General features: G+C 36.5%; 1 protein-coding gene across 1 annotated transcript; it reads left to right on the top strand.

The window, feature by feature from the left end:
• Nucleotides 1-9437: 9437 nt before the first annotated feature.
• On the top strand, nucleotides 9438-11131 carry LOC306865384 (homeobox protein Hox-B1; the record flags this gene model as incomplete). The annotated part of the gene is made up of 2 exons (XM_079409953.1): nucleotides 9438-10068; nucleotides 10815-11131. 2 exons carry the CDS (start codon nucleotides 9438-9440, stop codon nucleotides 11129-11131), a joined length of 948 nt encoding a protein of 315 aa, XP_079266079.1.
• Between the last annotated feature and the right edge of the window lie 3787 nt (nucleotides 11132-14918).

Raw genomic sequence — 14918 nt, 5'->3', positions numbered from 1 at the left:
TAACGTGCAACTAATTTCTGTTTGGGTAAATTGGTGGATAATTCATATAAATTTGTATTTCATAGATACAGATACTTAGGGGAAGGGTTATCTAAAAATCATAATTTCAAACAAATCAAAATGTTATAATTCAAACTGACTACCTCATAAATAGTTTTCTCACAAGATCGGCAGCAAAAAAGTCTAGCATCAGGCCGAGCTAAAATAGCCTGTAATAGATATCTCTTGCAGTATTCATGCCTTTTCAATGTTTAAACAATGAAAATAAAGTAATCCTTCAGCATGTTAACATTAGCAGTACGCCAAGAAAGCTCACTGAAAGCATGGTATACGTTTCAAAATGTTTTCAAAAGACAGCGACAGCTGGTGATGCACAAAGAATGGGACGCCCTGTATATTGGCTCAAGACCTTGCATGTCTTTCTGCACCAACTTTAAAAAAAACAAAACTCTACTTGTTAATAAAACTGCTTTTGACTCTGATATGCTTGCAAGGTTTTAATCTAGGAGTACTTTGTTATTCTGTGATTTTTGTTTGTTGATTCAAGTCATTGATGTTAGAGCACCTGAATTTTCAATGACCAGAACTCTTAATAAGATTAATTAGAATAAAGGTTTTCTTGGAACTTAAAAAAAAAAAAAAAAAAAAAACTGGAGAAGGAATAAAGATCATTTTGTGTAAAAATGACAAAAACATTTGGAGAGCAGCATGATTTGATGCATGCTGGAGTTTATGGCATGCTGATCCCCTCCTATAACAGCAGAATCAGAAACAGGCGAAAGTATATCAGCTTTTGTGTGCTTGAAGCAGACCCTTCACAGCTGTCCATATCTTCTCAGAGGGTGAGGGGGCATTCACTAACACTTGTACAGTATCTAACAGCACCACATTTTTACCCTTAACCCTGCCAACAAGAGAATGTGCCGACAATACCTTGGAGCAATCATGCTCTGTTCTGCTGCTATAGTAGACAAGATGACAGCTTCAAGTCACCCCAAAACGTAACGTATCCAGTGACATTCCATTGAAGGCAGATCACAGGCCAAATCAGGTGTGTACTACATGCTATCAGTCTTTTCACTGATTTACAGTAAGAGCTAATTGCTAATTGTAATTTATTTATTTATTTTTTAACATTGAAATCAGGATTTTAGGTTAAACTGCATATGAATAAGGGAAGTGAACATCTTTGGCCCTGCAGCTGGTCACCATTGTTAAAACAAGTTTACAATAAATTTAAAATGGCCCTGAAGTATGACAAACGATTATGAAATTCTTCTTCTTATTATTATTATTAATAATATTCTACTAAATAGTATCTTATAAAATCTGCATATATATATATATATATATATATATATATATATATATATATATATATATATATATATATATATATTAGTGCTCTCAAATGATTAATCGTCATGAATCACATCCAAAATAAAGGTTTTTGTTTACATAATATATGTGTGTGTACTGTGTATATTTATTATGTATATATAAATACAAACACATGCATGCATATATTTAAGAAAAACATGTCTTTTATATATTAAATATATTTATGTATAATATAAAATATAAGATTATAAATATATAAATGTATATACATGTAAATATTTTAAATATATATTTACTCTATGTATATAAACATATATGGACATATATTTTGTAACCAAAAACTTTTATTTTGGATACGATTAATCCTTTGACAGCACTATATGTATATATATATATATACACAGTGCCCTCCAAAAGTATTGGAACAGTACGGCCAATTCCTTTATTTTTGCTGTAGACTGAAAACATTTGGGTTTGACATCAAAAGATGAATATGAGATGAGAGATTAACATTTCAGCTTTTATTTACAGGTATTTTCATCTGGATCTGATACACAACTTAGAAGATAGCACCTTTTGTTTGAACCCACCCATTTTTCATGTTACCAAAAGTATTGGAACAGATAGAATTAAAATATATTAAAGTGAAAAAGACTTAATATTTAGTTGCAAATCCTTTGCTTTCAATAACTGCATCAAGCATGTGACCCACTGACATCACCAAACTTTTGCATTCTTCTTTTGTGATGCTTTTCCAGGCTTTCACCGCAGCCTCTTTCAGTTTTGGGGGGTTACCCCCTTCAGTCTCTTCTTTAGCAGGTAAAATGCATACTCTACAGGGTTTAAGTGTGGAGATTGACTTGGCCAGTCTAAAACCTTCCACTTCTTGCCCCTGATGAACTCCTTTGTTGTTTTGGCATTACGTTTTGGGTCATTATCTTGCTGCATGATGAAGGATCTCTCAATCAGTTTGGTTACATCTTTCTGTAAATTGTCAGACAAAATATTTCTGTAGACTTCTGAGTTAATTTTGCTGCTGCCATTATGTGTTACATCATTAATGAAGATTAATGAGCCTGTCCCAGAAGAAGCAATGAAAGCCCAAGCCATTACATTACTTGTGTAATGTGTACTATAATGTACACCTGTGTACACTGTGTTTCAGATGAGCTTGTATGTTTGGGATCATGAGCAGATCCTTTCTTTCTACAAACGTTAGCCTTTCCATCACTTTGGTCCATAAAATCAGTCCATAAAACCATGTCCCAGAATTTTTGAGGCTCGTCTCCTATTCTTCTTGCTAATGAGTGGTTTGAATCTTCTGGTGTAGCCTCTGTACTTTTGTTCATTTTGTTCAAGTCTTCTGCGAGCAGTAGATTGTGATACCTTCACTCCTGCCCTCTGGAGGTTGTTGCTGATGTCACTAACAGTTGTTTTAGGGTCTTTCTTTACAGATGGCACAATGTTTCTGTCATCAACTGCAGATGTTTTTCTTGATCTACCCGTTTGAGGTGTGTTACTTAGTACACTAGTGGTTTCTTTCTTCCTCAGGAGATTTCAAATGGTTGTACTTGATATTGCCAGTGTTTGTGCAATGGTTTGATTATTCATCTTCTCTCAGATTCACAATTGCTTGTTTTTCCACCCATAGACACCTCTCTGGTTTTCATGTTGGTTACACGTCTAATTAACTATAAATGCAGTCTGCACGGATCTGAAACTGAGCGCAGACATTCAGTGCTATTTATTGTTTGAATAATCAATTAATAGGACACACCAGGGCAACAAAACACACCTGTCAGTCACATGTTTCAATACTTTTGGTAACATGAAAAATGGGTGGGTTCAAACAAAAGGTGCTATCTTCTAAGTTGTGTATCAGATCCAGATGAAAATACCTGCAAATAAAAGCTGAAATGTTAATCTCTCATCTCATATTCATCTTTTGATGTCAAACCCAAATGTTTTCAGTCTACAGCAAAAATAAAGGAATTGGCCGTACTGTTCCAATACTTTTGGAGGGCACTGTATATATATATATATATATATATATATATGTGTGTGTGTGTGTGTGTATATATATATATATATAAAAAATGCAGTTTTTTGAGCTTATAAGATCGTGTGACACCGAAGACTGGAGCAATGATGCTGAAAATTCAGCTTGGCATCAAATATATTCTCAAAATATAACCAAATAGAAAACAGTTATTTTAAATGGTAATAATACTTTAGAATATTACCATTTTTACAATTTATTTTGGTTAAACTAAATGCTGACCTGGTAAGCTACATATATAGTAAATCTCTGCAAATACTTTTTTTTAAATTCAGCTTCAGCTTTCTTTGGTTTTTCTATGGGATCGAAAAGTGCATTAATGCAATTTTCAGTCTCTTCTAAAAAGTGGGAGATGGAATATCCACTCAGAGAGTGCCTATCATATTCCATGGCTTTCTGCACAGACAGCCAACCAATACGGTAAAGAGGTAATGAACAACATATAGAATGTCATTTGACCTTCTGAAAACCTGGAATAGAAGCAGAGTGCTTTAGCCCACAGTGAGTACTGTATACTCACTTATCATATTTAGCTGCCTACGACATGTAAAATTCACAATTTGTTTCGCCTTCATGAGCCACTGCAGATGTCCTAATCACACAAAGTAAATAATTGACTTTAAGGCGTTTTATTGACATTATACAAATACGATGGTTTGTAATCTGTAGAGATGCAATGATAAGCATATATCAATCATGCAGAATGAGAGATAAGAGCTCTGGATATATACTTTTTTAAATATAAAATTCAATTCATCAGAGTAACAGCCGCTGAGTAAGCAGTATTACCCTCAGGCCACTCCATGAAGCCATACATTGTGCGTATTTACAATCTCGCAAAATTGTTTGTGCATGTGTGTGCACGCCAAATATACTCACAATCAAGCCTACTGGCTGACATGTAATCTGTCAACCATAAATGGATTCCACACATACCAAGTTATCTTATAGCAGCATCAGTGGTGACTATGTGTGATGAAGAGGCATACATTTACCTAATGTGTGACTTATCAATAGCTTAAAGTCAAACTCAAACTTTAGACACTGTGAACTACAAAATCAGATGACCCAGCATGGTGCATCTACATACATACTTGACCCTTATACCTCAGCTGTTAAGAAACCAGGCCTGTGATGCAAAATTTCAAGCGAAACGCAATGCATATAAAATGCAACTTTTTAGGCCAGTGCATATTGCACCTTGTCATTAACGATGAGCACGCTAATAAGACTACCATAACTTTTTGTACCATTATGCTGGCGGTATGAAATGTAGAAGGGCCTAAAAATGGAATTTTGTAAAAATAAAAAAATGTAAATGTTTGAAAAACATAATTTTTTACCTTCTCAGAAATCTTTTTTTTTTTTTGAAGTTCGATGTAAAAACAAAATCCTCATACTGATCGGTCTTTAATGTAATAATGCATGTTAAATCCTACTCTAAATGTCTGTGACCCCATGAAACGGCATGAAACTTTAAACCAGTGACTTTATGAAAATGTGTGTGTACATATCTAGCAAAAGTACTTAAGATTTAGTCACACATGGGCAACCTCCACTTTGCTACTCAACCACCTGGAATGACAACACCTGCCCAGAAAGTTTACATCCAATTTGCATATAGTTGACAAAGAGAGAGTGCCCTATGACAGATTTGACAGCGAGAGGTTAATTTTACATAGGCACATGGAGAGAAATACTGAATAGTATGTGTATAATGATGCGTTGTGAAATACATGAATAAAAATAGACAAATAATGTGGATACGGCACCACAAAAAATGACTTTATAATTGCTGTTTTTGACTTAAAATTTTAAAATTTTTAAAATTTCTAAAAACAAGATAATTTCAGTTGCTTGATATTCGGTTTTCACTGCATAAGATATTAATCCTTTTCAGAGGATGATTCATGAAACTATAAACAAGATAAAAACAAGTGTATAAATCTATTTCAAATAAAAGCATCTTATTTGATATTTTTACTAGAAAACAAGACAAAAATAATGATTAGGAAAACGATTTTTCTGTGGTATTGTTTAAAAATAGAATGTAACATGTTGAAGACAATTAAGTTTCTGGATTTATCTTAAGGTGATGAAAAGTTTTGAGAGGCTTGAAATGGATGGAGCAATATTTTGAGGCAGATAGAACGATATAATAATAGAACGACAGATAAAATTATAGATAGAATGATAGAACAACAATGACAGATGGAACAATAAAATGATAGATAGATAGATAGATAGATAGATAGATAGATAGATAGATAGATAGATAGATAGATAGATAGATAGATAGATAGATAGATAGATAGATAGATAGATAGATAGATAGATAGATAGATAGATAGATGAGGTCAACCCTTTCCACATGAGATCGTGACAGTCTAAACTACATCAACCTCATGGCCCCATGTTGTCTCGGTTTGCCAAAGAACAACAGCCTGATTTCACGCAAACTCTCATTTTTCTTTTTAGATACGCCTGTGAAGTACAGTATCTGAATCATGTCAGCAGATCTTTTGCATAGTCTGTCTAAGAGGACATTAAGATGATTAATTGTGCCTGCATCTGCTAAATATTTGATTTATTGAATGCTATGGTAATATGTTTGCACTGACAAATTAAGTGTGCACACATATTTAAACTGAATTTCTAAAAAGTGGAAAAGAGTTTCAGACAAGACAGCTCGAGAGATATAACAAAACAATATAGAATGATAGAACAATAGAACAATAAATAGATAGATAGATAGATAGATAGATAGATAGATAGATAGATAGATAGATAGATAGATAGATAGATAGATAGATAGATAGATAGATAGATAGATAGATAGATAGATAGATCTAGCAATCTTTTTTGAGTGCTCAAGTTGAGTAAAATGGCAAAAACCAAACAAATGCCATTGTTTCTACTGCTCCATCACCATTTTGGTTGTTTGCATCAGTGGATTAAGATAAATTAAATCATGTCCTACGTTTGTTTATTATACAATGACCTGGATAATTTAAGCAGATGGCTCATTTAACCTCTGTGCAGCATATGAAAATAAGGACATGACTGACTTTGGGTAGGTGTCACCCCACAAAGGATGGATGCAGGAGGAAAATCATTTATTTGTATAGTGATTTTCTTAATATCCTACTTTACATGTACAATGGAAATACCTTAATCTCCGCCTACCTGCATAAATTATTCTGCAAAGCCTTTGTGTGTCAATACTCTTACCTCGCATCAGTTACGACAAAGTGGAAGGGTGGTGGGTGAAGGACATGAGCCAGCTTTCAGAACTGAGAATTTTAAAAGGCCTGGGTTGACGAAATGTAAAAGGAAATTAATAATAACAAGATTTCAGTTGTAATGTTAAGGTTAACATGCAGATTAGTGTACAAACTCTCAATGTTGAGCATGTGGTGTGGAATGATGAAAAAAACTACATTTGAATGGCTTCAAGGTCCATTCATTATTCAAGTTAATGACTTGGACATGCAAAAAATCAAAGGTAGTTATGATCGGAGCCCCATTACTCTCATCTGCATTTTACATTTTGCCTAGCAAAACAGCAAAGAAACGGCCAAAGTATACAAATTGAATAATAAAAATGATTTCAGTGTTAAGGTTTTATATCCTAAAGCAACAAAATTCACCATTACCACAGCAATGATCCCATGCATCACTCACAACTGTTAAATAATGTAGTATCATAACATACTTGTGCTTAAGTGTCACTGGTTAAAGTGTAGGAGTAATTTTAGTCTCACAACCTGGAGTGTTCAGTAACACGTGGCATGCAATGCCGCCATTTAGACCTATAAATCCTAGGCCACTGCTATGCTACAGCTCGAAAATAACTCTAAAATTAAATAGTTTTATTCAAAGTTGTCGATAATATTAGTTTTGTTTTTGCTTAGTTTTTTCGTAAAAAGTTTTAGTATCCAGACTTGAATAGTTGCTTGCATTTCGAGATATTGCGAACAATCCCGTCAAACGACCGCTAGATATCGGCCTCGTGACTATCTACAATACAATATCTATAATGTAATAATAACAACAATGAAGTGAAACAGCAAGAATCATTTCATATTGAAAATTATTAAGAGTAATTTTTTTCTCAAATCTGTTTATAGCTGTTACGATTACTTACTTGCGCAGAAATACAGCGAGCCGCAAGGGTGAGCAATGCCTTTTAAGTTTATGCAAAATAGCATTATGCAAATAGTTGATAGCTAATAGTTGAAATTAAAAATGAATTGCTAACACGGCAATTAAATAATGTAAATTTATTTATTCATATATCGATTATATTAATAACAAAACTATTCTTCTTCTTCTTCTTAATATTGTTATTGTTATTATATAAATTGTTCTTTTTTCTGTTCTCCTGTGTTCTTTTTTCCAGCTATAAATGGTGTCTCTTTTATAAACATTTTATCTTGTATGCTCTGAAAGAAAATAAACTTTTTACGTTATAATTCTTCTCTCTAGCATACATTTCAAAATCTGCGCATCATTATTGTCCAATTATAATTTTGCGCGGTCATTTGAAGAACCGTTGAAACGAATATCAGATTCAGAAAATTTTAGGGATGGCAAATTCTTAGTTTCTTTCATCAATATACACTAGCAAGAGTCGTTTAATGAGCCCGTTTGTAATCATTATAAACGTGAACTGTTCCAATTTATTAAAAAAGATAAAACATATACACACATTGTACAAAACACAGCAACCAATCAACTGATGGATTCGTTTAAAACAACCAGAAGACCAAAAGCCTCAAGGACTCTTGAGTGTTGGAGATAGCTACAACAGTACTAAGAAAACTGCTCAAAGTAGTTCTGAATCTGGCTGCGCAACTAGACAATCACTTGGCACGTGAAACGACAGATAACAAATCACTGTGGGCGTTATATTGTTACTCTTTCTTGTACCACCATGTACTAATGAGCAAATATATTTGAACTTCTTCAGCCCCCCTATATTGAGCGTGGGCTTTATATGAAGAGGAAGACTTGCTCAGCATTGTCATCTTAATTAATTATTAGCTTCTCTCTTCTCCTGCTGTCCACCAACGCCTGCCAAGCAATCCATGGCGCAGACGAACTCATTAGTTTGACTTACAATCCTAAAGTTTTGGAAGTTATGTTTAGAACGCGTGCTTTATAACCTACTGCTTTAAAACGAAAGTTACAAAACGCAAAGACTATCTTTCTCACTTTGATCTGCAACTGGATTCAATAGAAAAAAATAGCTATGGAAAAAAGAGAACAATTCCAGGTAGCAATGCAGCAACACATGTTTCCAAAGGCTGTAAGAGAAAAAGGAACTCGTTGGGGTTCTTTTCCTGCTCGTTTGGACTCAACAGAAGGCTCGCTGTCGACCTAATTTCGTTTTGGTAACAGATCAGTTCAGTGATTCAATTAGACGGGTCCAAAGCCAACCCGGACCGATCTGTGAACCGTGGCGTCACTTCCAATTCGAGTGTTAAAGAGATTTCCTCCCTAAACACACATAATGAACCCTGCGTTGGGCTAGTCTTATAGGCAACACTGAACATTACTCTTATTAAAGAGGACACTCACCTTTAACTATTTAAACTATATCACGATTTAATAGAAACTAAATGCGGCTGGTAAGAGATGAGAAGAGATGAAGAACAAAATCTCAGTGCAAAAGTCTGAAACGTTCTTTCTTTATTTCTCTTTCTCTCATTCGGAGAGCCTTTCACACAGGGTTTGACATATTCTAGCTGTTATCAGATTGATGGACTAGTTTGATTGAAGTGGCTTTGTCATGCAAATGTCAAGCGCGTGATGGATGGTCGCCGTGCGCTGACAAACTTCTGGAGGTCCCCTCACCATTGGCGCCGTGACGTCTCACGTGACCAGCAGCTGAGGTAAAGATGTGTTATAGGGAAGCAAGACCAAATACTCCAGAGGTAAGCATTTCCCCCCTTCCGCATGATATACTGTTGCGAGCTTGCAGGACAGGAGGCTCTCCCGATCTCCCAGGTTGACCCTCCGCCATTAATTGCGCATGGACAATTCCAGAATGAACTCTTTTTTGGAGTTCACAATTTGTAATCGTGGGACGAACGCCTACTCGCCCAAGGCTGGATATCCCCACTTGGATCAGGCGTTCTCGGGCCCCTTCCATGCCGGACACGCAAGTGACAGCTATAACGCTGATGGACGACTTTACGTAGGGGGGAGCAATCAGCCAGCAGCAGCACAACATCAGCACCAGAGCGGCGTCTACGCGCATCACCAGCATCAAACTCATCAGAGCGGCATTGGCCTTTCATTCGGTGGCACGGGGAGTACGAGTTATGGGACCCAGGCCTGCGCCAATCCGGACTACGCTCAACACCAGTATTTCATTAACCCCGAACAGGATGGGATGTATTATCACTCATCAGGGTTTTCAAACTCAAACGCCGGTCCTCACTATGGCTCCATGGCCGGTGCGTACTGCGGGGCGCAGGGAGCCGTTCCAGCCGCACCTTACCAGCATCATGGATGCGAAGGCCAGGATAACCAGCGAGGCTACTCACAAGGCACCTACGCCGATTTATCGGCCTCACAAGGGAGGGAAAGGGACACTGATCAGTCGCCACCTGGGAAGACATTCGATTGGATGAAAGTCAAAAGGAACCCTCCTAAAACAGGTGGATAGAATTGCCTCTGTGACGAAAATGTCTATGGGCAACACACTAAAAACAAGAGCAATTATGCCTTCAAGCAAATAAGATAGCAGTACACCAAAAAAATAACATTAGGCTATACTGAAATTAGAAACTTTTTACCTAGGACAAGTTAAAAAAGGCCCGTTCACTTCAGTTTCAACCCGTCTCCCTCTGCGCTAATGCATCGAACAGACATGCTTTCGTTCGCCCTTGGAAATGCACCAGCACTGTTATCCTTAGCTAGTCCCCGGTTCTGGCCGCGCAACATTCGTTTTTGTTGGCCTCCATTGTGTTCTTAAGCTTTCGTCTCCTGTCCCAGCAGTATTTGCCTCACTACGATTTAGTGCACCAACTTTTACGCACGGGGGCCACCATTGTGACATACTGTACAAATTGAGTTGTCATAAAGCCATCTCTAGGGAGTATTGAATTGCATCTACTCCATATACCCCGTTATGAGTTCTTTCAAAATTGATAACATATACAAACGGGGGAATTATAGTAGGTTAACAAAAGTTTGCAATACTGTAACTTGTTGATTTTTTATTCTTATTTTTGCCTGATACTGTAATTTAAACCGTCACATCTAATAAGAGAATCGAATACGAGCACACTTGATTGTTGTTGGTGTTTTTATAAAACAAGCCAGTGAATTATGACTATGCTATTTTATTGTTGTGTTTAATTGTTTGTCAAACAGTAACTATTCTTTAATTTTTTCCTCCTAGCTAAAGTGGCCGATTACGGACTGGGACCACAAAACACAATCCGGACGAATTTCACAACGAAACAACTCACGGAGCTCGAGAAAGAGTTTCACTTCAGCAAGTATCTCACGCGAGCGCGGCGAGTCGAAATTGCTGCCACGCTCGAGCTGAACGAGACACAGGTGAAGATATGGTTTCAGAACCGCAGAATGAAACAGAAGAAGCGAGAGAAGGAGGGACTCGCGCCTGTTTCGTCCACCTTGTCTAAAGACCTCGAGGATCACTCTGATCACTCAACTTCAACATCTCCAGGAGCTTCTCCAAGTCCGGATTCCTAACCGAGGACAATGACTTCGGGTGCATTGAACAACAGATTCGAAATATATCGTAAAGTTTATTAATTTAAGCATTCCACAATGTGCCCGAAAGCCCTTCTCGTCTTTTTTATGATGGACAGTTGGTTTTAGGAAACCGAACGTCAGGCGAAAAAGTGAAGAACAGAGAGACTTTTAGCACAACAATGAGCATAGTTACACCGTCTCCTCGAGCAAAATTTTTAATACTTTTTGGAAACGTTTGTGTGTGTTATACAGGGTATTTCTATTATGATAAATATAATGCACTTTCACAATGTTTACAAGTCTCTTAACGAACCTAATTGACTTTACAGGGAGCTTATTGTGTTGTCAAAATATGTATTTGTCTTTTTTATTTTCTTTTTTTTTGCGTTTATGAAAATGTACACATTTCATATATTTGAATTTTGAGGATTGTAGCTATAGGGGTTTTCGGACTCCTTGCACTATGCGTTTACAGGGTAGGCCTTTACTGAGCACCAGCACAATTTTGTTGGAATATGTGAACGATTCCTTCTCGGTGTGCACTGTGATATTCCATTCCATTTGTCAATTTACAGCGATTAAATTCGAATCTTGGGAAAGTTCTATTCCGTTTGTAGAAAAAAAGGTCAATGCAGGGTGTTTAAAATTTACTTTTTTTTAATTAAAAACTTTAATAAATTTGATCTTTTAGCCTAGTTTTTAAACGCAGACGAGCTGAGTTTTATTAGCTACTGTCTGTATGATTCCGTAATCTAAATGTCTCAATCAAATGCTTCTGTCAATTCTTTATCTACCTCAAATAAAAACAATATTTTACTGAACCAGTCTCTGCAACAAGATTACATATGTATGCGTGTAATATAGAAGAAGAAAAAAAGAATAAGGAAAAAAAATGTCAGTATGGAATAAATTATGACAAAGGTTTAATAGCTCTTCTCTTCACTTGGAGGGTGAGAAAGCGACCACCAGTCAATAGTGCTGTAGGATGCTCGGAGAACGGAACGGAATGTTGTTGAGCAATCAGGATGGTTAAAGATGACCTTTTTACCTCGGTGTGCTTCTGGGATATCTAAACATCCAAACAGACTCTCTCACTGAGTGGTTTAGGGATGGCACATATAGCACTGAGCCTGAGCAAATTAAAAGAAAGACAAGCTTTCAAGAAACGGAACAAAATTGTGAGCGGTGCATTTGAGTTATTGAGTGTTGTTATGAATGGGATTCTTATTTACTCGCTAAACACATGAAACACTTTCAAAACCATACATCTTTAGAATAGTCCGCGGCATGCGTTGAATTACAATTCTCGAGTGCTCAACTACAAATAAAGCATTCTTAAATCTGAAATGTATATATTTTTCATTAGCTCTCAAATTCTGACGGTTGCTAAAATATTATTGTAATTGACAAAGAGATATTAAGTCATTAAAGGCACTTCTAAAAATCCTTAGAATTAAAATTGATTGTGCCTTGACAGACATGTTTGGACTTTGTAGCAGAGTTAGCATTAGGTCCACTTCAGAGGAAAACAATGCTGGGTTGCAGTGGCATTCAGGCACACCAGCTCCCTGGGTGGTTCTGTAACTGAAACGCAACTCTCTCACCAGGCCAGTGTTTTTGCGGCAAGAAAAACAACACATAATGTAACAAGTAAGCAAAGACAAAAACAGTTTGGGATGTTCAAGAAATGTTCAAAAATATTCAACATTTAATTATGACTGAATATATGCTTTATCTTTATGACTTCAGTTTGACTACACTATAAGATTCATAATATCCCTAATAATATAAAAGTACTACTTAGAAACGTTTCCACACACACACACACAAAAGGTTTTATACAAATAAAAAATATGGATTTAAAAGATTTTTTTTTTTCAAAATATATACACAAATAATCTAATCAAATACAAACGATTTGGCCCAACATATACTGATGATAGAGCAATTGTTCTATGATTTTCTTTCGACCATCTGCTGCTGCAGATTTCAGTCACGCTGTTCGGGGCGTTTGCCCTGTACCCCCCTGATCGGGCCTTTGATCCAACCGTTACCCCCGCGGTCAACATCCGTGGTCTGCATTGAAACGTAAAAGTAATGCTTACAGTAGGGGGTTTACATGGAGGTCACCGTTAACTTTACCTGAACTCTTTGCCAAAAAACTGGACGAGTCTCTGACTTTTCTTAAATGTCCCATAGCAAAAACAATCATAAAAAAAAAAAAAAAAAAAAAAAAAAAAAAAAAAAATATATATATATATATATATATATATATATATATATATATATATATATATATATATATATATATGTGTGTGTGTATATATATATATATGTATGTGTATATATATATGTATGTATATATATATATATATATATATATATATGAAAAATTCAAGTATCAGAAGTTTATCATTTAATTTGTTATCCCTCAAATTAAAAGGGATATTTAATATATATTGAATTTGCGTGGGCCTATATGTATTTGCAAATATTTTACATTACATTACTGTATCTACAGGATTTGTTTAGGTTTGGCACTAAGAGTGGACATGCATTGGGGGGGTTTTTCCCCTCTTAGTGTAATTTCAAGTCGATGCTCAATATAAAAAATGTCTTAAAAGAAAATCTCACTGAGAAAGGAGCATCCCACATAAGTACATGCGCGCACACATCTGCTTTCTATCTGTGCTCTATAGACAGACTTTCGTTCAAATTAGACATCAGATTTGAGGAACTCTCAGTTTTCTTTTGTGCTACCTCAAAAACACATGCGGAGCAAAGCAGGTGAGCGAGAGAGGGCAAACTCCGGTGAAAGAACTGGGGGAATGAACTTTGAGCTGGAGGGTGCTGACAAGTGGTGAAGAGGGGGGTCGCAAAGGTTGGGGGGGGGGGGGGGGGGGGGGGGGGGTTGTGTGTCGTTTTTCGAACATTTAAGGAAACTAGTTTGCCTAAGCTTGCCTAGCTTGCCCCCCCCCCCAACTCTCTTGTGGCCTCACCTCTTCCCCAAAGTTTACGCCGGTTTGACAGTTGCATTTCATCCACGACCCTCTGACGGACTACCCCAATATTTGCTCAGGCGGACAGGTTTGCCCTGGGTCCTGCCTCAAACATCCCCTGACTGCTTCTCCCCTGGCTTCGGTTCACACAGAGTTCAGGCCAAATTATTACTTGAAATAGGCAGGTCAGCTTGTCAGGAGCTGAGGACGGGCTTCCATCTCGCCGGGGTCACGCACAGGACTCTCCCTTCAGCTTGCGCCGCGAGCACCGTTCTGGGGCTTCACTTAGTCTCTCTTGAATTTTTTAGCAGTTCACGCGTATCTTCCACTCTCACCGGTCAGGACCTTTGATTCCACCATCTTTCCACCTTACTGTAAACGCACAGATAGATAGGTAGACAGAGAGACAGACAGACAGACAGACAGATAGATTTACTAAAATTTATTGAATTTAGAAGCAAGTAATAACTATTGCATATTGCTCGGGAATTACAGAAAACAGCATTAACATTAAGATATTTTAATAATCTCAAAATGTTAAAATTGAGCATCTGAATGGCTTAAAAAATCACTAACGTTTAACATTTAAATTATTGACATTAACATATAATCATGGTTATAAAATTATTACATTGTAAACGTGTTTAATATGACAGGTCAAATATCGAAAAAGTAATACATTATCAAGACAGACCCAATTCAAAGATTTTTCAGTTAAAACATCTTTGGAGTAAACTGAAGATGAATTATAGTAACTGACCAATTTTCTATTTCGACCTGACATG

The sequence above is a fragment of the Barbus barbus genome (genome assembly GCF_936440315.1).
Source record: "Barbus barbus genome assembly, chromosome: 4".
Lineage (NCBI taxonomy): Eukaryota > Metazoa > Chordata > Actinopteri > Cypriniformes > Cyprinidae > Barbus > Barbus barbus.
The sequence above is the reverse complement of the archived record's forward strand: the minus strand, read 5'-3'. Positions and strand labels throughout refer to the sequence as shown.